This window comes from Larimichthys crocea, chromosome X, assembly GCF_000972845.2.
Source record: "Larimichthys crocea isolate SSNF chromosome X, L_crocea_2.0, whole genome shotgun sequence".
NCBI lineage: Eukaryota > Metazoa > Chordata > Actinopteri > Sciaenidae > Larimichthys > Larimichthys crocea.
The window spans coordinates 31,275,551-31,299,081 of NC_040020.1; the positions used below are offsets into that span (position 1 = coordinate 31,275,551).

General features: G+C 41.6%; 2 protein-coding genes across 4 annotated transcripts; one reads left to right on the forward strand and one right to left on the reverse strand.

Annotated features, from left to right (window-relative positions):
* Positions 1-311: 311 nt before the first annotated feature.
* Positions 312-9,056, forward strand: man2b1 (mannosidase, alpha, class 2B, member 1). 2 transcript variants are annotated; one of them, XM_019261012.2, is made up of 23 exons: positions 312-466; positions 706-808; positions 1,429-1,602; positions 1,694-1,887; positions 2,203-2,335; positions 2,458-2,603; positions 2,693-2,892; positions 3,015-3,135; positions 3,305-3,383; positions 3,597-3,706; positions 3,903-4,010; positions 4,291-4,407; positions 4,688-4,870; positions 5,050-5,147; positions 5,230-5,350; positions 5,464-5,582; positions 5,684-5,785; positions 5,959-6,046; positions 6,218-6,298; positions 6,405-6,629; positions 7,016-7,165; positions 7,445-7,547; positions 8,296-9,056. In XM_019261012.2, exons 1-23 carry the CDS (start codon positions 323-325, stop codon positions 8,394-8,396), a joined length of 3,000 nt encoding a protein of 999 aa, XP_019116557.2. In that variant the 5' UTR covers positions 312-322; the 3' UTR covers positions 8,397-9,056. The 2 variants fall into 2 exon arrangements, with proteins under 2 accessions (XP_019116557.2, XP_010737172.3); XM_010738870.3 differs by having other exon boundaries at positions 313-466; positions 8,293-9,056.
* A 482-nt stretch (positions 9,057-9,538) lies between these two features.
* On the reverse strand, positions 9,539-23,401 carry trmt1 (tRNA methyltransferase 1). 2 transcript variants are annotated; one of them, XM_019261016.2, is made up of 16 exons: positions 23,294-23,401; positions 21,520-21,913; positions 20,644-20,833; positions 19,344-19,531; positions 18,706-18,821; positions 17,462-17,574; positions 16,182-16,330; positions 15,799-15,882; positions 14,555-14,624; positions 14,183-14,317; positions 13,893-13,978; positions 13,302-13,410; positions 13,066-13,142; positions 12,220-12,339; positions 11,639-11,753; positions 9,539-9,830 (listed from the first exon to the last, which is right to left on the reverse strand). In XM_019261016.2, exons 2-16 carry the CDS (start codon positions 21,903-21,905, stop codon positions 9,771-9,773), a joined length of 1,998 nt encoding a protein of 665 aa, XP_019116561.2. In that variant the 5' UTR covers positions 21,906-21,913; positions 23,294-23,401; the 3' UTR covers positions 9,539-9,770. The 2 variants fall into 2 exon arrangements, with proteins under 2 accessions (XP_019116561.2, XP_019116559.2); XM_019261014.2 differs by having other exon boundaries at positions 23,165-23,371.
* Positions 23,402-23,531: the final 130 nt, after the last annotated feature.

A 23,531-nucleotide genomic window follows, 5' to 3' on the forward strand; every position in this document is an offset into this window, starting at 1 on the left:
CACTTGACATAACAATAACTGACAACAGATTTGGTTATCAATAAGTAATTAAAGTTATTCATTTGCTGGGTCCTGTTTGTTTAGATTTCTGAGATGCTTTTAACTCCTTCATGTATTTTTTTTATTTATTTTCAACACACATAGGATTTTTCACAGTTGGTAAAGCTAACAATAATTTGACAGCATCTTGCACAAACAAACATCTAGACACGGCCCTGGTTTTAGTGGCAGGACGGTGCTGCCTGACAGTCATCACGGAGGGAACAAAACTCACGTGTACTCTGAGGAAGTCCTGTCACGTGACCTCGCTGAACATAAACACATGTCATATGATTCACGGTTTGTTTCCGTCATGGCGGCCAGGTCTCTGCAGCTGGCTGTCGGGCTCCTGTTCCTCCTCCTCAGTGGAGCTTTAAGTTTTCCTCTCGGACAGGAAACAAAACAATCCGCCACCTGCGGATACGAGGTGAGCTGCGTTTATATTTTACAGTTTGATGCGTTTCATGTTGAACATCACTGGTTAGAGTTGCTTTCAGTTTCACTCATGAGGAAATCACATGATGAGATGAGAAACTTTATTAACTTTATTTCTCGACTGACTCGTCTTTCTTAACAGTAGAGTAGTGTAGTGGTCCAGTGCTTAGTGTGTATTCCTGTGTGTGTGTGTGTGTGTGTGTGTGTGTGTGTGCGCGTGCGCGTGTGCAGTCATGTCATGCCACCAAGCCCAACATGCTGAATGTCCACCTGGTCCCACACACACATGATGATGTCGGCTGGCTCAAGACTGTTGACCAGTACTACTATGGAGGTCAGTAAACACACACACACACACACACACACACACACACACCAATCAATGGATAGAGATAACAGAGTACAGAGTCTGAATACTAATACACAACTGACACACACATGCGTGATTCCCCCTTTAAAAAATAGGAAGCAAAATCTATATATGTATATTTTTTAAAAACAACAAGAACAACACTGATAATAAATATTCAGGAGGAAACAGTGTTACTCTGTGCTTAGTTATTAATATACCAGTTGCGATAGTTATAATCAAATCATTATTACTATCCACACCTGCACCTTGGTGCCTCAACGTCTGAATAGATGTTTTTCGCTTCATGTACAGTTTGTTACACTCCTCTGATGGATAGATAGCATGTTGGAAACCTCCTAAGCCCCCTCATATGTCCTCTGTCAGTGCTCTTCACTCGCAAACACGATACGATAACAGTTTTATAGTTTTAGTGCCAGTTCAGATTCAGCTTGTTTTTAGCATCACGTGTCTTTTTATAGTGAGAACAGCCGTGTGTTCTGCAGGTGATCATCATCTGTTCTTGACCTGTGTGTGTGTGTGTGTGTGTGTGTGTGGTGTGTGTGGTGTGTGTGGTGTGTGTGTGTGTGTGTATCTGCATGTAGATCGTAACGACATCCAGCATGCAGGAGTGCAGTACATCCTGGACTCCGTGGTTGATCAGCTATTGAAGAATCCGGACCGGAGGTTTATTTATGTGGAGACGGCTTTCTTCTACCGCTGGTGGAAACAGCAGAGCTCCAGCATGCAGCAGACAGTCAAACAGCTAGTTAATGAAGGTATGTAAACAAACACTGTACATGTTTATTTGTGCTTGGTTTCATTAAGTAACCTGGCTAAACTCGTCTCCCTGCTTTCCACTTCTTCCAGGACGTCTAGAGTTTGTGAATGGTGGCTGGTGCATGAGTGATGAAGCCACCACACATTACAGTGCTGTCATCGACCAGATGACCATGGGGCTAAGGTTCCTCAATGAGACTTTTGGAGCTTGTGGTCGTCCCCGAGTCGCCTGGCATATCGACCCGTTTGGCCACGCCCGCGAACACGCCTCCATGTTTGCGCAGGTAGCTCATCATGAAGGAATCAACATTGTAGGAAAAACAAGTCACTGTCTTACCGAGAGTTGGATTAGAAGTTGTGGTTATATGGGGGGGGATTATGTGCTGGACTGTTTCTTGCCTTGCTGCAGTGACTTCTGTGAGTCCTGTTGTCACGTAGAACATATTCTTTAGTGAGCTGTAAGTGTGCTCGTGGAGCCGGGCTAGCCTTGTTTTCCAGTCATTATACTAAGCCATAGACTGCTTGCTGTAGCGTTTGTAGCCTCAGGTTAACATCTCTCCCTGAATTTTCAACCAACTGTTTCCTCTGTTTTGCTCCAGATGGGGTATGACGGCTTCTTCTTTGGTCGTCTGGATTACCAGGACCGGGATCGCAGGATGATGGCCAAGGAGCAGGAGCTTCTGTGGAGGGCCTCTGAAAGCCTCACACCTCCCGTGGCTGACCTCTTCACCGGTAACAAAACTCTTCTTGTGGTATTGATATATTCTTGGTCAGTTAAATTGGTCACTTGGGTGCTGATCATTTGGTTGAAGCAACTATTTAATCATTACCCTCTGGACCACCACACCCAACAGGGATCCTTCCCAATGGGTACAACCCTCCTCCGGGCTTCTGCTGGGACCAGTCCTGTGATGACCCACCAATCAGAGACGACCCTGACCTGGAGGACTATAATGTTGATGATGTGGTGAGCCGCTTCCTCGCCATCGCCAACCGTCAGGTGAGGCACACACACAAACCTAAACGTTAAATCGGGTTGTAGTACATGGTTAATAGTTAATGAACCCTTCTCTTTTTTTCCCCCCTCAGTCTTTAGTGTATAAGACCAATCACATTATCATGACCATGGGCTCAGACTTCCAGTATGAAAATGCCAACCTGTGGTACAAGAACCTGGACAAGCTGATCCACTACGTCAACGCCCAGCAGGCGAATGGCGACAAAGTCAACGTGCTCTATTCTACCCCCTCCTGTTACCTCCAGGAGCTGCACAGAGCAAACCTCACCTGGTAGTTATGAACATTTTAAACGAGCTTGACGGAGTAACAACGACAGAATAGTGAGAGCGTGAAGATCTGTTTTTTTGTTGTTGTTGTATTTATGCTGCAACTTCATCTTCTTTTGAACTCAGGGCTTTGAAGACAGATGATTTCTTTCCCTATGCCGACGACGCACATGATTTCTGGACCGGCTACTTTACCAGTCGACCAGCGCTGAAACGTTACGAGAGGATCAGCAACAGCAACCTGCAGGTATTAGATGTTGACAGAGCTTTAAGTATTATATTTGGGCAGTTGTTTGACCTTATTCTGCGTGGTATGCAGTTTTATTACTTGATCTGATAGTTGTAAAAATACTGGACTCTGGTGAAGAAGTCTGCAGACTTTTGTAACTGTGTTTTTTTTGGGGGGTTTTTTACAGACGTGTAACCAGCTGGAGGTACTAGGTGGTCCTGACTCCAGGAAGGGACCCTTTGGGGAGGGTGACAGCCAGACCATGAGTGAGATTTATTTATTTTTATTACTTGTTACTGTAAAATAAAAAACAGATGACATCTTGCTAGTGGAACAGATTCTTGACAAATGAATCACAGCTGAATAACTCGACATATATTACTGTCAAACTGTCACAGTGGTCTTTATATTAGTGAATGTGACAGGCAGACCAGACTGAGGATTCACTGACAGCTACTTGTTTGTGCTCTCATTATCAGAGAAAGCCATGGCGGTGGCTCAGCACCACGACGCAGTGTCAGGTACAGAGAAGCAACACGTGGCAAATGACTACGCCAGGAGGTTAGCAAACGGCTGGCAGCACTGTCAGGTATGTCGAGCTTCTCACGGCATTTGCATCAGCGGGATCCATCTGTCATAGGACTCATCAAGCCTACTGGAATGTAACTTTTATCAAGCAAAGTGCTCAGCAGAAGCTCTCATTGCGTGATTTGACCTTTTTATGTTCATTGTTTTCTTAGATATGATTTATGGAGGATGTAACACGCCTTTGGTTTCTCTTTAAGGCTTTGGTCAGTAACAGTCTGGCTGCTCTGAGTGGCTCATCTGCGAAGCGAATCTATTGTGACAACCTCAACATCAGTGTGTGTCCTCTCTCTGAGTCCAGCAAAAAGGTGACGCACAAACAGATACAGAAAGAAAGCTCTGCAACATAACCTGATTCTAACTAGCCTTAAACCAACAACAAACTGTTAGACTGGTCATACAAGGTCGGCGAGTTTGGCTCCTCACAATAAGACATCAACAATGGCACACATACAGTATTATGGATATTTTTTTCCCCTGAATCTTCCAAGACAGATTTGTAAATAAATGTAATCTAACTATTTATGAATCAGCATTTCTGTTCTTGAACAATGCTTAACCTCACCACCGCGTGTGTCTCTGCTCCAGTTCTCGGTCAACGTGTACAACCCTCTCGCTCGCCCCGTCACTTGGCCGGTCAGGCTGCCAGTGAATGGAACAGCATACGTCGTATCAGATGCTAACGGCAAAACTGTGGACTGTCAGGTCAGTGTTTGTGTGGTAGCATTATTACCAAGCTTTACTGTTGTCAGGCACAATGTCTTATTTTGACAATGAGCTGGATTATCCAGTTTTAATGTAATTGGCTTGTTTTGAAATATATTTCTTTTTTTATTCATATTTTAGGACAATGCACATTTTACATAGGAACTGTCCATTTTGGTATAATAATTACCTGCTAGTGGAAGTTTTCTTAAGTATTATAAACTCCAATACCCCTTTACACTTAGAAATCACATCATCTGACTTGGATCTGACTTGACAGGTGGTTCCAGTGTCCGCAGCCACCCGGGAGGTGAGGAGGAACCGAGGCTCAGCTGTCAACGAGCTGGTGTTCGAGGTGCAGGCTCCTCCTCTGGGCTTCACCACCTACTCTGTGTCCTTGCTTAAGGACGGACCTCCACCTGCTTCCACGAAGCACCGCACACCCACAGCCATCCAGAACAAGGTGTGTACCACAGCATTGTCATACACTTGCTTTGTGTGTGCAACACATGGGAAATGAGTACAGCTAATCCTGTGGATTTCATATTAATCATATTAATTGTACCCCTATGCATTTCTCTTAGCCTTATATGCATGACAAAGTACATATTATTTTCTCATCTGACTGAACTCTAACTCCAGTTCCTACGAGTGACCTTTGACCCCGATACCGGCCTATTGAGCAGCCTCAGCAACCTGGAGACCAAACAGACCATCAAACTGACGCAGAATTTCTACTGGTGAGTTTTTACACAGATGGCAGAATAATGTCCCCGCATTGATTGTTACATGCTGGGTGTTAATGTGTGCTTCATGTTCCAGGTATAACGCCAGTGATGGGAACAACTCAGAGAGTATCCAGCCTTCAGGTGCCTACATCTTCAGACCCAACTCCTCCACACCTTTCATCATCAGCAAGACGGCCAAGACGGAGAGCATTCAGGTTAGAGAGCGAGCTGATGATTTCAAACCTAATAACTCATATCAGTGTATATCAGAAAGATGTTAAAAATAATTGTTCATTCATATTGTACCCACCGTCTCTCTTCCCTTCAGACCTCTGTTGTGCAGGAGGTGAGGCAGTGGTTTTCTCCCTGGGTGTCTCAGGTGGTTCGTCTCTACACTGAAAGCAGAGCTCTGGAGCTGGAGTGGACAGTCGGGCCGGTGCCCATTGAGTGAGTTTTTATATGTTTTCACACGTTGGCACGTATAAAAATAAGTTGTGGTATATGAGTGTTTTGTTGGCTCACTTCATCTCACACTCTTTATCCATTAGCGATGACCTGGGGAAGGAGGTGATCACTCGTCTGGACACCAGTATCGAAACCTCTCAGTATTTCTACACAGATTCTAATGGCAGAGAGGTGCTGCAGAGAAAGTACGTTATTTGTTTTAAATGTTAAAAATGCATTGTAATTAACATAACCATTGAAAGATATTTTAAAGGAAACTGTCAGTAACATTGTTGTAGAATATTCTAGACACATCTGGACTTTAAAATTCAATGTGTGAGTGTGTTTTACTGAACTGTGTTGTTGTTTTGTCCCAAAGGACAGATTTCCGGCCTACGTGGAATCTTAAGCAGTCGGAGCCCATTGCTGGAAACTACTACCCCATCAACTCTCGTGCCTTCATCAAGGTGTGTGTGAGGATTTTTTATTTTTTACCCAATCAACAGTTCAAATGAAAGCTTTTAACCATGATGTTTATAGATTATCCAAAGTTTATCTGTGTACATGTAATATTTTCCAAGTTTATCACTTACTTATCACTTATTAATTGTACACTGTGTGTGTGTGTGTGTTTTCAGGATGATAATGACCAGCTCACTGTGGTGACGGATTGCTCTCAAGGAGGAGGCAGCATCTACAACGGCTCTCTAGAAATCATGGTGAGACACACGTTGTCAGGTTAACCTTCACCAGACTGACACACGCTCACTATTACACGCACATACAGAGTCTCTCCCTCTTAACTCCACCCTTCCTCTCCCTCAGCTCCACCGCCGATTGTTGTACGATGACGTCCGCGGCGTCGCTGAACCTCTCAACGAGACCTCCAAGATCTTCCCAGAGGGCCTGGTGGTCAGAGGCCGCCTCCTGCTCTCCCTCGACCGTCCGCCAAGCGCGGCTGATGCGCACCGTCCCCTCGCCCAGGAGGTGGTACTGCAGCCGCTGTTGACGTTTACTGATGGAGATCTGCACCCAAACACTCAGCTGGAGGTAAGTGAGGAGGAGCGGTGCAACAAATACACTTTGTAGCTGCAATACAACACAAAGCAAGTCAGTCTCCTGCTTTTTACTCCATTTCTGTCACGTCTTTTTTTTTTTTACATATTTGCATTTTTTTAGACATTGTTCTTATTTCACCAAATCTCAGGAGAGCACGCTGAGCTGTTGTTTGTTTTAAGCTCTAGTTGTGCTGACATGTTTTCAGAGCTGCTATTAATTAGTAGTTGTAATTCATGTAACGATCCTCAAACAGATCAGAGCAACTTTTCAAAACGCTTTTGTCCGACCGAATGGTGCGAACGACTCATCTAGACTGTGTCACTGCAGCTACAGAAAGTCAGTCGTCCTCCTCTTGTCTCTGTCTGTCTGTCTGTTAGTTCTCTGGGCTGCAAGCTGCGCTGCCCCCTGCTGTCCACCTGCTCACACTGACACAGTGGGACAAAGACTCTGTGCTGGTGAGACTGGAGCATCAGTTCCAGAGCGGGGAGAGCAAAGTGAACTCGCAGCCCGTCACCGTCAACCTGCAGGTCAGACGTTCACACACACATCTTACACTTCGACATCTTAGATTACAGTTATGATGAAGAGTAATAATTACATTAATAATGAATAGTTAGATCCCCATAATATTAATTATTCTGCTGTTGGTCTAAGCTTAGGGTTAATCATATAAATAAAATGGTATATTTTATGAATAAGATTGTTTTATTCAAACAGTAAATTAAGGAATGTAAATAAAATGAAATGTAAAATAGTTACTAATTAACTGCTAATTGGATAATCCTGTCTTTCTTTCTAACATGTAGAAGCTGTTTTCCACTCTGGAGGTTCTGGGCGTGTCTGAACTGAACCTGTCAGCCAATCAGTGGAAAGATGAGATGACGCGCTTGCAATGGACACCACAGACAGGTACATGCTGAAAGTTTCTTGTGTAGAGGAGTAACTTTAGTCTTTTCGGTTGCACTAGAGGAGAGCTCCACGTCACTAGGATTCCTCTTTGCACATATTAACAGTGAAGATTTTTGACAATGTCGCCCGTCGTCACTGTTGAGATATCTCACAAAGATCCACTTAACCCGGGTCTTTCATTTCCTGTTAGAAGAGGAAAAGAGACCAGACCTTTTTATTCAGAAACCAGTTAACAATCACCAAAAATGAGCAGCCAGATATTGGTGAATTTGCAGTCAGTTGCTGGTTAGCTGCCAGTCACTGATGAACCACTTGGCTGACACTTGAGGCTCTAACTCGGTTTGAACAGGAGACAGAGGAGAGGAGGGAGAATACAGAAATCCACAGATGCTTTTTAATTTCTATGAGGGTGGTAATCACTGCCCCATTACAGTCAACTTAACTATAAAGACTATTTCCCTGCAGGGACTAATCAAGCAGGCGGTATAATGACTCATAAATGCATTGTTATGGTTCATAGCTTTGATAGTAAACCGTGGGGTGTTTTAGTGGCTCAACAACTGATTTTGTAAGAGGAGGTAGAATTATTGTTTCACATTACTGCCATTCAAGTACATTTTGTGAGAGTCCTGACTTCGATCTGCTGGTTTATTGTAACTGTTTTAACTTTTGAATGAAATAATGTCGGGATGACAGCTTTTAGCAGAATTTAACATGTTTTTGTTTTTTTACACCTGTTTATCAGAAGAGAGGCCCCTGCTGAAGACGTTCGAAGACCCCTCTGTATGGGAGGTGACCTTGAGACCAATGGAGATCCGAACCTTCTTGCTCAGAGTCAGCCTCCGATAGGCAATCACACGCGTTAGTAATTCTTACACAAATCTCTAATGCAGTTTCAATCAAAGTTCCTGTGGCCTCTCGTTTGTTTGATTGGATGAAGCGAGGACAGTTTTCTGTTACAAAGGATGGGAGACTGTGATCACACAGCTTGATTAACACTGCCCAAAAACATTCAGTCAAATCAGTCCCTGTGTTCAGACATACCCGGGATTCCAGAAACATGTAAAGATCAGATTTGTACTTCTTATATGAAGAAAGAATCCAGATCTTAAGATGTTTGTGAAAACCCAGCTGTGACTTTGAATTGCTTTCGCCAGTTGTTAACAGAAAAAAAGATGATTATTTGCTACTTGTTGACACTGACTGTCTGAACATGTTCCTCCTCTGAGGACACAGTATGTACAGAATTTGCTGAAGCTTTCTTTTGTACTGCAGACGCATCAAAAAATACCAGATCCCTCCAAAACTGGCCCTGGAACGTTTTTAGCAGATTTTTTTACAGCACACCCTAATCCTTAAAAGACATTTTCTTGCTACAAATACAACTGGTGCTAACTTGTACTGTGTGCAATAAGTGCCACCTTTGTACTTCTGCCAATATGTGTATATAGTTTTGAAAACGATTTTCTACTGATCATCAAGCAGCTGATAATAAAATAATTATTCTTACTTTTTGTCAACCTGCACGTTAATGTTTCAGCTTCATAAGCAGACATACTGATGTTTTACTCTTCATTACTTATCTAAACACACCATGTTTCTACAGTAGCCACAGTTTCTCCTTAATGCTAGGAAGGAGAGGGTGAAATGAGAGGGTTGCTGTCCATCGCTGTTGCAGTATTTTGTGAAACAAGGTCTGGAACACATTTACATAAATTACTTACTTGCTGCTCCCTACTCAAGTAAAATGCTTAAGGAGTACATTTAGATGCTGTTCAGTTATTTATCCCGAGTAGTTCAAAAGTTATAAATTAAGTAGGTTGATTCACAGCTTCTCAACTGTTCCAAAACAGTGAGTCAGTCAGCTACCAAAACTTAAATGTCTGTCGGATATTTACGTTTTGATGAGACAGAGCATCCTGTTAACTGTCACGCTAACATCACATGGTGGTTAAAACTGACCAAAAGACGTAGAAACATGACAAAGTGAGTAAAGTCAGCGTGAGGACTTTATTGGACTGAAACAACACTTGCATAAAAATAAAAACCCAAAACAAAAAAAGCTCTGGAATACAACTGAATAACAGACATGTTCTGCATACTAAGAGTTTTAAGGTCGATTGCATTGCATCATTTATCCTTTATCCAGGCTGCTCTTGGCCATTTAGAGTCCAAAAATAAAACTATTTAAAACAACAAATCTGAATTAAGAGAAGACAGAAATCACTCCGTCTGCTCCAGGTTGTGGGAGAAGCAGCATTTGTCTCCGTAGGTGCATGTTCCCTGGAAAAAAAAGAACAAATAAACAACATTGATAACAACAACATACAGAGGCTGGTGGACCCTGAAGTTATACCACCATCTCTAATACTGCCAGTTGGCTGCAGTTGGAGAAAGCCCTCGGCTTCTCTGGCAGAAAACAAACAGTGAGCAGCTGATGGAGGCGATTAATTCACCAGCATTTCTCACCACGGACAAAAAGACTTTACACATGCGATTCATATTTTAGTAACTCTCTCTCTTTATTTAGATCATTGAGCTGAAGTGAACTGCTGGAATGCCATTTAGGTCTCATGCTTTTATTGTGATGTGCTCAAATATAAAATAATTAAAAATGCTAAACATGCAACAAACCAGTGACCGCTGCACCCATTTAAACTCTAAAGTAACACCTGTTTTTCAGAGGTTAAAATAAAAGAATATATAAGACGTCTATGCACGCAAAACATTTATTTCTTTCACATTTTATTTTTTTAATGTCATAAATCTGTGTTAGTGAACACTTCTCATTTGCTAAGATGATCTCAACAAGCTGAACACTGCACAGGTGATCAACAAACTATGGGCCAGTAATGATGTCAAATGTCATAGCAGAAAGTTGCTTATTTATACATCCAGAAGAAAATTATCATTCAATTAAAGTCATGTTTCTCTTCACCTGATGAATATAACTCCAATATTCATGAGAATCATGACAAGTTTTGGTCTCTACCAAAAATATCTGGCTCTTTAGCCACTAAAAGTTTCACAATATTTGTCTGCTAGTCAATACTTTCGTCAGTCTACTGTTTGGTACTGAACAAGTGATGCCTTCTTCATCTGGAAATGCTGATGAGAGTGACAACAGTTAAGTTGTCCACTGTAAAACCAAACCAATAACCAGAAAGACGCTGAACAGAAGCTATAAAAGGTGCAGTAACATCTTAAGTTTCATGTAAGGCAGGAGTGGCTTTCGCTTAAAAAAAAAAAAAAAAAGCTGCTGAGTCTGAAAAACACTTTGACGAGAGCGTAGAGAATTTAACCGAAGCCATAAAGTTGATGACCTGAGAAAACGCCTCATAAAGCACAGAGGAACTGTCAAGAGATAATTCTCTGTGTTCATCACTGCAAGTGACCCCTTTCATATTTAGAAAACTAATCGGAGTCATTGTTCATATGAAAATATTAATTCATGCAGCTTTAAAAGTCATTAAGACTTGGTAACAGCTTAACAACACGTAAAACGCAGCAGTCTTCAGTGTATTTTTCTGATATTGAATAAAATCAAAATACAACCAAAAACACAGCGTTCTCTAATTGCTATCATTTGTAACAGTTTGTGTGTTTTAAGCAATTTTCCAAACACTCTTCGTAGGATGGCAGTGAGGACCTCTGAATATTTCATAAATAAAAAATGAAATTCGGTGTCATTAAGATTTGTGGTAAGATGGCGGTCTTCAGGCAATTTAGGACAGTTTTATCTTGCAGCTCAAAAGTGATTTCAGGTAAAAAGCCACAGACCAATTGTTCAAGTGTCCCCCACTGCTGTTCTGGGAAAACAAATGAGTCCGGTTGTTTTGTTCCAGGGGGAACTGAATTTCTCGGAAAAACAACAGAGATTGCAGTAATAAGCAGTTGGCTTTAACTTTACTTGAGTCTATACAGTCGGTATGTGTGACTAATCAACATCACAACTCTGCGCATGGCGGTATAGAACACATTGTAGAAAGATGAATATATTTTCTCCTCATCTAAAATAAATCTGATTTGATCCGATCGCAGCACAGCTCACATGTTCCTTTGTTCCATTTCCTGCCTGGAGGTGAACTGACCTGTTTGAACCTCTTGCAGGGGTAGTCTTTAAGGTGAGACGAGTCTGTGATCTGGTTCTTTCTCTTGTTCTGGCACTTCTTCCTCTTCTCCTGCAGGTCAGTGGAAATACCGCCACTAGAGGAGAGAAGGAAAGGTTAGAGGTAGATGAAATAAATAAGTAATGGAGGGAGATTGAAAAGGGTAAAAAAAAAAAAAACAGGAAAGACAAATATGATGAAGGCAGGAAGATGAGAGAAATGAAAATAGAGAAGCAAGGGACAAAGAGCGAAGGGAAAGGGAAAGGGGTGAATGAATCGGAACTTACAGCTTTGATTAGTTCAGGGTGTTTGCAAGTCCCCAGAAAAGGCAAAAATGATTTTGATTTTACCCTTACTATCTGCAGCTGTACATCTAAAATGTGAGAAATCAACCCTTTCATGCAAATGTTTACCCTGTCATTATTATTCATTTTCAAACTCATGTTGTTGATCAATTCATTCTTAGGCCGCTTTAAACATACAAAAAAAAGTTTCTTCTCCATCTTCTACTCTGTCATGCATGTTAGTGTGTGTCCTGGGTGCATGGATGTTGTGTTAGTTACCCAGTTTTGGCACGAGCTTTGGGTCCCCAGAAGGCCTGAGGATTCTCCTGGAACCGGGTCAGGTGGCGTTTACGGGACTGAGGGTTGGCGTCCTCCCTCACAGTAAAACAGGCTTCTAGGCTACACACACACACAATCCAACACAAAGATGTCACTTTAAGTTTAGGTCAAATGTGTTTTTATGAGACATGTTAAATAACACAGGCTCGATGCTACTGCTTGGTACAAGGTTTGCAGCTTCATCTGTGCATGAATGTATATAAAGATGGATGATATGACAGCTCAGCAAAAACATTTTGATGAACATAAAAATACAGTACACGTCAACTAAATTGTTCTTATTGGTTTCTGTCATTTCAGGTAGTTTTTATCACGCCAATGTTTGGATGATTTTTGTGCCACAAAAAGGGCATATTACATCATGATTGACAGCTGAGCCTTGCTCCAACTGAGATCACTACTACATAGAGTCCAAATAAGATCACCAGTGCAGGACGTAAACACCAGTATTCAAGATATTGTGGTTTCATTTTTATACAGAGGAAGGAAGTGGAAATGTGGTAAAACAAGGTTCTTCTTCTGGTCTGACCACCAGGTTAGAGTATTGACCACTGAAGCGTGACATCAGATTGCATTTCTCCAAAAGCTGATTTCTACTTCAACTTTTCACTGTAGTCTCCACCACAGAATCCTACTGCACGACTTACATTGAAATGAATGGGAGGATTTGCTCTTTCACTGCAACGTCTTTAAGTCTGAATGCAGCCCTGAGTATTTCATATTGAGGTGTTACTGAAAGGTCACTGGTAAACTGGTCGGACTTTCAAGTCCAGGATGTGGCCTCACCTGGGCTCGGTGGAGAGGATCTTGAAGGCAGGACTAGTCTCTGACAGTTTCTCCCTCTTCACAGGATTCGCCTTCTCCTGTGGCAGACGACCAATCAAAACATGTGTAAGTGACACTTATGTATTCTGTGGTTCAGGAAGCCGGTCTCAATGGATTCTGGGAATTCTAGCAAACCCTCATCCGATTCAGAAAATAGCTTCAGTCTTTTTATTTTTTCATTTTAAAATAGTGTTTACCCAGCATCGCATAATGTCCCAGAGGGCTGAAGGAGGAGCGTCTGTCTTGATGGCATTTTTAGAGGCGTGAGAGAGGGAAACCCTGTGACCGGCATGAAGGAGAGCAGACCTGCAGAGAGAGAGAGAGAGAGATGTATAATAGACAAGACAAAGCTGCACTGAGGGAAGTGTTGTAATGTAATGTAACATGACATGTTGACAAAGTTTACTCCTCGATTTTGGCCACCTGGTGGCAGCAGAACAAGCAAAAAAATCTGGCAGAGCTAAAACAACATACTAAAAGAGGCTAAAAAGCCACTACAGAACTGAGAGAGACTGTAGAGTTGTGTGGTAATTCTCTTTCACATTACAAATACTAATTTTAATCCATCATTAAAGATAACAAATATACTAAGTGAATCTGGGCTAGGCTCCTTTCCATTCATTCATGTAGTTTATTTATAGTTTGACCAGATTTCTTTCCAGTTTAATAACTCACAGTCCGAAAACAAACTAACTGTAGAACAATTTATGTCCTTGTATATCACAACCACTTTTGTAAAAGTCAAAAAAAAGAGAGTTTCTGTATATTCATTGTGTGTGTGTGTTTACCTAAACTGGAGCAGAGGTGGAGTATTGCAGTGTATTGTGCTGCTCAGACTGTCCACAGTGTAATAAAGAGGAACATCTTCCAACTCCTGAAACAAACAGCACATCAGAGATAATGTTTTTAATCTAGCAGGAAGAAGCTGTCAAGTCCAAAAGACTTTGACTCAGCGTTATTCCATACAATGTGAAGTTACCTGATGCAACTAACCGCACCCACATGACAATAGCACAAGATGATAACAAGCTTTCTTGACTTTCTGTGAGAGCGTATATATAAAAAGGAAAATGAATACCTCAGTCACCATGCTGAGCATGCCCTCAATGCGTTTAGATGTCCCAAATCGGGACGGATTCCCCGACACAGCAGACAAAACCTTTTGGACAAATGCCAAGTCGTGGATGGGCTCAGCCCACATGGGACCACCCAGCTACAGAGAGGACAGACACAGGCTTCAGCTGGTACATTGTATATCTATGTGTTGAACAGGAGTGACTACACAGAAGAAGAGAGTTTGACACAGTTAACAAATCAGTTGTAAATGCTGCATCATGTAGAATGACACCATGAAAATCAACAATGTGAGCTCATTCTATGTGAATCACTACAAATGGAGAACATACACACAGTTTACATGATATGATACTGTGTGTGTGCATGTGCTAACCTGATGTCTCTGTCCACAGTGTTCACACTGCGGTCCGACTGGTGGTCCGGTGGCGGGAGAATACTTCATACTGAAATCACAGCAGATTCATCTTTACCACACACGCACACGCCGTCAAACAGAAGCAGACACAATTAAGTGACGTAACCCAGCTGTGCACGAGTTTATTAAGAACAAGAGTCTCCAGCCACCACGTGAGACCATACTTAGGCACAACATTGCTTTGAGCAAAACGCTATTGTCAGCATATTAACATGCTCACAATGTTAAAGCCAACATACTAATGCTAAGCAGATATGTTTACCTTATTTGTCATATTAGTTTAACGTAGGCTAACATTAGCACTAACACACAAAGTACAGCTGTGAGTATTTGATTGACTAATTTAGATTTTAACCTGATGGTGGCGCTAGAGTAAACGTTAACGGGGGAAACTTTCAACCTTATTTTCACGTTTCTGTGTTTAAGTGAGTGATGGGGACAGCAATTCTTGAAATCAGTCCAGTATTGATGGAAAGCAGCCAGGCTGCGATGTGTAATCCCTTTAAGGGTATTGTACACAGACCATGTACGTTCAACTAAAGGTGCTGATGATTTTTGCCACTGCTCAGTTATTGGAAGTGTCCAACAACAGGGTGTTGTTTAGCTCAGTCGGTAGAGCAGTCGCCCCATGTACAAAGGCTTAGTCCAGGGTTCGAAACCGACCTGTGGCTCTTTCCCGCATGTCATTCCCCATCTCTCTCTGCCCACATTCCTGTCACTCTTCAACTGTCTCTATACAATAAAGCTCAAAAAGGCTAAAAGAGTAATATCCTTTTTGTTTAACCAGAAACAGCAGATACATAGCTCCGTTCAAACGCACCAGACTCCATTGAAGAAAATTGCACAACACAGGTACTGCTGGTCCACCGCTGCCTGGATCAGTTAGATTGTTTGTGTTATTATGTGACTTTGGTGAGTACATACTACCGTGTTAAAACTGTGGTGAAAAATAAGCTCGATTAGTGGACGTACATTGATGGTGCACAATTCCCTCCAAAGGATTACACATTCTAGCCCGTTTAGCAGCTACAGCTATAGCACTCACATTCTCGCTAAACACTGAACCAACCATTAGTCACTTAGACACAAAAATATGGCAATACCATTGGTGGAAGTGTTTCATTATGAGACATGAATGTCTGTGAAAGGAGTTGAAACCAAATCTTGACATCAGCAGAAAGACATAGTGTTGACTGTCTTACTGTTTTCCGTTGCTTGTTTTCCTGCCCATTCTCTGTAAGTGAAAAGACCCACAGCCGACACAGTTATAGACCAGAGCCTGTTTACTGCAACACAAGACATGGACAAAAAAGCAGAACATTGGTTTTAAATACAGAGGTAATGTGTGTCCTGTTTGTAGGCTGTAATCACACCATTCCTTTTATTTTAATCAACATCACATTTTCAAACATTCCCATATTTCTTTTTTTTCTCTCTTTATCTCACCAGGTTCTGCTGCTGCCATTATTTTTTAGTATTTGTTGCTGCAGTGACCCAGTTTCAGTTCATTCAACTTTCATCGTATATCAGCCTTTGTAAGAATACAGTACTGTGTATGTGTGTGTGTGTGTGTGTGTGTGTGTACCTGGCTGAGTTTTTCACTTTGGCCTGTCCTGTGAAGACACGTACAAAGACCCTGATGTAAAAGTCGACACTGACAGACAGCAGGGGCTGGATGTATCGCTGATACACCGCCGCCCTCTGGTCCAAACTGTGGAGGATGATGCGAAGAGCCTGCAGGGGGAAAAAAGAAAAAGACACATCGAGACTTAATATGCAAAAAAATAATGCCCCGTTTACTTTCATTTAAAAAAAGAAATCTGTGAAGGAAACATATTCTACTGTCACTGCTCTCATTATTGAAGTCGGTTTGCAAGAAATATTTTTTTTATCATATCACCAACACCTTCGGTACCTGCTGACATATAATATATGAAGGAGAATTAGTTACAATCAATACGTAACTACTCCTTCCAGCTATTATGGTAATCTTTAATCTCAGCAAGAGTAAAAACTAAAATATTCATAGTCACACATGCATAGGTGTGTTTAAAATCTTAATAGTATGCAAGATGTTTTTGGTCAAGTGGTCTGTTCTTAATGCAGAGAGCTGGAAACAAATATACTATCCACTGTAAGTTAAAAAAAATTAATGAAATAAATCCATTTTTATGAAGTCAAACCCTTCATTACATGTATTATAAACACATTTCCAATGTGTTTTGCTGTGCTTATAGCAATGTATAATTATAGTTATAAGCACAATAATCATAACTAATTAAGTATTTTATAATGACATGGACAAATATCATTATAATGTATTACAGCTTTGGATAGCTGCACACCTCAAACTCATCAGTGAGGTGAAATACTTGACTGCATCCTGCTGTTGTAAAACTACTTGCACTGAGCGCGGTGTGAAATCAGATCAAGGCTGCTCAACCACATGAGTTTGTTCGGCTGCACTGTAAACCGTTACATCCGTTTCTCCTCCGTTATATTTCTGTAGCTGCTGGATTCTGAGGTAACAAACCACAAGTGCTGTTACTACCGGTAATTGCGTTGCTAAATCAACCAGACTGAAATCTGAAAGGACTTTAAAAAGATGCCAGGAGCAGATACATGTCTTCATTTTGGAAGATGTTTCCTCATCTTTCCATCTCCCCTATTGAATACACAGATACAAGCATGTACACATAGACACACACACACAGTTCACCAACTTGTAGCCTCAGGCCCGAATCCATGACAACATGTTTCTGTCACACACACACAAACTTATTCACAAAGAATTAAGACATTATGAGTGCAACCATGGTGACATGTCTGAGCATGTACTACTGTGTGTGTAGCTTGTGCCCTCACCATCTCGTGACAGTATTTGGCTTTGATGGAAACTGAACCGTATTTGCTGTAGCAGGTCTCTCCACTGTTTCCCGCCAGCACAGCCATGTCTGTACATGTTATACACAACAGACCTGAGAGAGAGAGAGAACAGAAAGAAAGAGCAGGAAATATAAACAACCGCTACCTTTAAAACATGGGTTTTATAGCATGGTATGGTGCTCTTGGGGTTTGTTTTAACATTCTGGTTGCACCACATGGGTGGAGATTTTCCAATCAGAGCAGATATCATAGCGCTCCATTGACTGTTGAATCTAAACACTGTTCATTATTCTGTCCTATAAAGCTATAAAGACTCCTAGTGAAGCGCAAATGGGATAAAACCAAACAATATCTGACCTACTTCTGATGCAACTGCCGAGCTGATTTTATGCCATTTTTTGAAGTGTCATCAAAAATAAAATGCAATTTGAGTGCATTTCCTTCACTGAGTGAAAGCAAGTATGTTTCTGTATAGAAAAATGATGAGTAAAAAGGTATTTGAGCAAAGCGATGTGACTTAAAACATGCTTTCATGTGAAAAACAATGCGACTAACCATCATCATCATTTTTAATCACACTTACTTTCCCCATTTCCAGAGGCAAACTCGCATCAATCACCCTCGCTGGCTCAAAGATTATTTTACCAAAAGAATGAAGAAAAAGAAACACAAAAGGACAGAGCGCTCTCTGCTGTTTAAGAAGCAGTTTGCATTTTCACTCTAAAGTTGCATTTCATTACCGACTTTTTTAATTTGAGCAAAAAGTCAGAGCCCATGCGGAGAGACGGAATATCAAGATGAGATGCTGTCCCCTGGCAGATACCAGGAACACACTAGAAATCTTTCCTGGCTGTAAAAAAGAATAGACTAGTCTAAAATGTTGCACATCAAAATTGACTAAAGGCTAAATTTAGATGCGGGTGTGCCGAGTGTCCATGGTGACCCTGTTTCAAGATGACTAATACAGACACACTGCAATCATTAAACTCCCTGCCGGGTCAAATTCAGCGTTCCATTAAAAATATTTCACTCTTCACAGCAAAGCTCAGCCAACCGAGCACAGTCCACACATGATACTGATGAAATGTAATTTGAAATCAGCTTTTCCAAATTCAATAGATGATGAACAAAAAACTTGGATGAAATCACTGAAATACCGTGAAACAATAGTTTATTACGAACAGCCTGTCCTTAGTTTACCATCTTTAGACCAAACTACCCACCTCCCTCAGTGACAGCCTGTACAGCGGCATCCAAGAAGGAGGCAGGACTACCGTAGGGATCCAGATCAATCACATCATAACGCTCTTTCTTTCCTCGCATCTCATACATCAGCATACTGGAGAAAAAATAAAAAAGGGAGGGGTAAAAAGAAATATTATACAAATCCACATCCATGACCAATGAAAGAAATGTGGCAGAGTGGGACGGAGCAAAGAGAGGAGAAGACACACAAGAAAACACAAGGTGAGTCAATGCCAGTTAAAAAAGAAGAGCAGATGAGTTTAGAGAAGAATGAGGAGAAACAGCTGAGGAGGATAGAAGAAGAGAGGCATGAAGATAGGCAAGCCAAGGAGAAAAGAGAAGAGGAACACCACTAAAAGAAAAGGGCCAAATGAGTTCATGAAAGAAGAAAAGCAAAGAGACAGCAATAGAGGAGACGAGAACAGGATCAAAAGAATGAATAGAACAAAGGGTCAAAAGGTGAAGCCTGGAGAGGAATGAAGATGAGAGAAGCACTGGATAAATACAAGAGGAGAAGGAACAATCGGACAGCAAATCAGTGAAGCAGATAAATCCCAAGGGCAGAGGCAGACCAGCAGCAAACAAGCATTTTCCTGAATGTGCTGAGTAATCATACCTGGCGTCCCTGCAGCTGGCCTGGAGCAGGTGGCTAACTCCGTTGTACTGGGCATTCCTGGCGATCAGCGCTGCAGCCTTGGTGGAGAAATCATTGGCGGTGACGCTCTGCAGGCCCGGGACTTCCAGAGCGAAACGCACCGAGCGCAGTCCAGACGCCGCCAGACCCTCCAGCACGCGAAGACCGTGCTGAAGTGGAGGTATGAGGAAATAATCTTAAAGCAGGATGAAAAGAGCTGTTGCAGTAGAAACTGCTGCTTCATCTGGACAGTGAACCAAAACAGTAACGCCATAAAACCAAAACAAGGAGCTGCAAGGCACTAAAAGGCTTGTGATGGAAATTTCCAATGTATGACTTGTTGATGCTTTAACCTTTTCACTGTCTAAACAATTTAAAAATTAATGTAACCTGTAGAGTGCACTTATATACCCCAACCAGTCGAAAGCGTACCCTAACCGCAGAAACCTCCTCCTCTTACAGCTTATATTTCGGTATAAATATCCCCTGCACACACTTTGTCTTTGAGCCTCACTGACAGCCTGTGTACTCCGTTCCTGACTGCTCCTTCTGTCCAGAAATAAATTGTCATTGTCCAACTCTTTATTTCAGTATTTCTCCGTGGTCTTTGGTAATGCAATAGAATTCCCACCACAGACCACGTCCACCCAGACGCCCAAGCAATTTGTCTGAGCGTAAGGGGGGGCGGGGCAACAAGTCAACTCCCAGCTGTGATTGGCCACTTCTTGTCACACGTGACTGAAAATAATCAGCCATCATCTGAACTACAATCCTTCCCATGATTCCTTGGGACTGATTTAAAACTTTTCTGGATGATTCTGTAGTTTTTACTTTAACACGTGACGTTCCTTATTTTTTGCACGTCAGGCTCATTAGTGGTGGAGAGAGATAGTTCTTTTTCCCGTTCCCGATTTTTTTTTTAAGATGGGAAATCCCACTGGTACGCCAGAACTACACTTATGACCTCAAAACATTTGTCAAATACTGGCATTTTATACCTTTTTCCGCCTTGCTTTACATTTTTTAATGTTTGGTTTTGGCCACGGTTTATGTATGATAATCCCTGTTAGCCTCTAGCATCTTTTCCTCCTGGTGTTTTAACCCCCTCACTTCAGTTTGCTGTATAGAATTATACTAGAATTTTACAATTACTGGATAAGCTGCGTATATTTCTAAATAATTTATTTCCATTTATAAATTGATTCAGTGGAAATTCTTGTGGGAAGATAATTGAAGCAATAAACTCTGCCGTTTCACAATTACACAGTGGAATCGGTCCTACCTCATATTTCTCCCCCACTGTTACAGTTACAGCCGGCTCCTCTGCTCCATTTTTCTCCTCCGTTTGTACGTCTGCCTCGTTTGTCTCCTCTGACAGAGAGACCACCACCCTCTCTTTCTCTCCAGGCACCACAACCTTTACCCCGCGCTGAGCCAGCAGTTCTCTGGCAAACTCTGTGATCACAGCACATCTGGAAAGGAAAAAAAAGAAATCATTGCTTATACATGTACTTATATATATCGTACCACCGTAAAAAACAGAGGTTACTAAATATTCATAACATTGGCTTTGCTCTAAACACATCTTGCACAAAATGAGTGATGATATAATTATTATTATTATTATTATTATTATTTATGTATGGCAGGAGTTTACAATCACAAATCTCATTCCTTAGAAATAAATATTACTGTGCAGGTTCTTGTGTTTGATAGGTTGGATTTTGAGAGGTTGTTGCTTTGAAAAAAATGAAAATGACACTTGATACAACTAATTCTTTTGGCCCCAGATGGCACCACCATGTGGCCACTGGCTGTTCATATCACTATGAGGCAGTAATATTCACTCTTTAACCTCTTTTATAGTAGAAGTTATACGGTTTTATACTGAAATTATACATTTAGAGCTTTGTACTTGGCAGAGGTATGCGCTCTCTAGTTTAACAAGCTAGCATGGATTTAGAAAGCATAATGCTGACATCCTAGTGATTTTTATTGTCTCTACGGTGATAAGAAGAACACATACACTGTAAAATAAACTGTATCATGCCAAACTGATGAGAGGCTCAAAGATCTCTTCACTGCACTGAATCATCTCATACAGAATTAATCTAAGGAGAAGAGGGTAAAGGCCAACGCAACCAGTGTTTATGCTTACGTCAAATCTCTGTTAAACTCCTGGACCGGGTTGTAAAACACCTCATTAGCGCTGGGAAACAAGATTGACGCTTTGCCCTCTTTGAAGACCGTCTCTCCAGGTAACAGTCCTGCAGGAGGCGTCTTCTCCTTGTCTGCTGTTGTGTCGGTCTGTGCCGGGCTCATACCTTCTGATGAAGGTTCAGCAGGTGTGGGAGAAGGTTTGTTGGTGGGTATTTCGGGGTCCTGAGCAGTTTCTAGAGGCTCCATGGATGTCAGTCCCCTGCTGGCAGTGGCAACAGCACTGCCTAAGCTCCTCCGAAATGTCTGTCTGACAGAATGGGTGCAGAAAGGACGCCGATGACGGGAGATGAAGAGGGGGAATAGCCGAGCTGTCCGCACCAGCATAAAAGAGTCTAAAAAGTGTGTAAAAAGACAGGTTTGCAAAATGTTTTAAGAAAGAAACATAAAGATGATTCTAAGTTACCTCAAACATACAGTACATTTGGCATTTCTGCACTGCAACTTCTCGAGTTAGTTATACACCAACACATACACAGATATACTGAACATACACCACATTATATATACTATATACTTCTGTATTAACGCATGATATCACCTATTGATATAGCCTACAGATCCACCTCTGGATGGCGGCGTCTGTATTACATTAGCTACGGTAAAGAAGACACTTTTGATAGAAACTGCGGCGTGGTGAACCGAACATTATGGATTCTGCGTGGCCTCGTTACCTAAACAGAACGGTTTTCTCAGACTGCAACCACGGATTACTTCCTTCATCAGTTCATCTTTTGATTACAACTGAGTGGATGAACATTTTAATTCATTTACAATGATCAGACAGAGGAAAAACAGCAAATCCTCACATTTGACAGGCTGAAACCAAGTGAGTGCTTTCGGCTTGATAAATAACTTCAATGACAAAAACGTTGTTGACTCATTTTCTGTCTATCACCTTGTCGATTATTAGACTAAGACCTGTGTTTGTCACTTGAACTTCATCTCTGCTGTCAGTGCCTTTAAGTACATGAGCTTACATGTCAACAACAAAACAGTAATATAATTCCTGTTGCACTAATATAAAACTGAGAAATCCTCCAACATTTGACATTTTTTCTTGATAAATGACTTTTATATTATGTATTATAACCAGGGATTGTTGCTGTCTACAGCCCAAGTTAATTGCATAGATTATATATTATATTAGATAATTCTTTTTAAATCTTTATTTGTAGTACTATTTCTTATTTCTACTAGTACAGTTTTTTATTTCTATACACAGGTTTAATTTAAATGTATCTTATAGGTGAACTTTAAGGCATGTTAACTGTGTTGTAGTTTAATCTTAATGTATGTTTACGGTGTCTCGTGTTGTCACTGGATGCTTGGATCAATAAAGTATCTGCGCATCTCTATCTAGGCGTTACCTTTACCTTCAGCAGCTTTAGCTCCGTGCCTCTGAACACAATGACAGTAGGTTCACATGTTAATGTGGCTTACAGTGCAGTGAAATCGTGTGTTACTCTGGCTGAAGCTGGTTGAATGAAAGCAGACTTCAGGACAGAAACATGACGCTGCTTCAAGCCACCAAAGTTATTAGCCGGTTTGGTAGCTAAGCTAAAGCACGTGAACTTTGTATTTACCTGTGACACCCGCAGCTCGAGGCGGACACTGCTTTCCAAAACGTGCTGTGTTTGTAGTGTGGCAGGCACACGGGTGGTCGTGCATGAAGTGTGTGTCCTCACTGCCAGCTCGGTGAAAGGTTTACTCACGTTAGCACATGGAAGCAGCCATGTTTGGAGAGTCTCTACGGAAAGCCACAAGGCCCAAAAAGAGTAGCGTCTCTCCCTCCCTCCCTCCCTCCCTCCGGCAGAGCTGTGTAATGTCATCAGGGGGGATGTGGTGTAATGTAAGGACAAGAGAGGAAGAGGGTCGATCAGTCACACACACTGACCTACTTTCACCCCGCACTGGAAAACACATGAATGATCTCATTTAATCTCACCGTGC

Bases quoted from the DNA above. Each gene is read 5' to 3' on its own strand.
- trmt1 (XM_019261014.2), bottom strand. From the start codon at position 23,249: ATGCACGACCACCCGTGTGCCTGCCACACTACAAACACAGCACGTTTT. The intron at 13,979-14,182 runs GTATTCATTTTC...TGTTTGTTTCAG, and splicing joins TGCTCAGCATGGTGACTGAG to GAGTTGGAAGATGTTCCTCT. The intron at 13,411-13,892 runs GTAAACACACAC...CTCTCTCTGCAG, and splicing joins CCACCTCTGCTCCAGTTTAG to GTCTGCTCTCCTTCATGCCG.
- man2b1 (XM_010738870.3), top strand. From the start codon at position 323: ATGTCATATGATTCACGGTTTGTTTCCGTCATGGCGGCCAGGTCTCTG. The intron at 2,893-3,014 runs GTAGTTATGAAC...TTTTGAACTCAG, and splicing joins CACAGAGCAAACCTCACCTG to GGCTTTGAAGACAGATGATT. The intron at 4,871-5,049 runs GTGTGTACCACA...CTCTAACTCCAG, and splicing joins CCACAGCCATCCAGAACAAG to TTCCTACGAGTGACCTTTGA.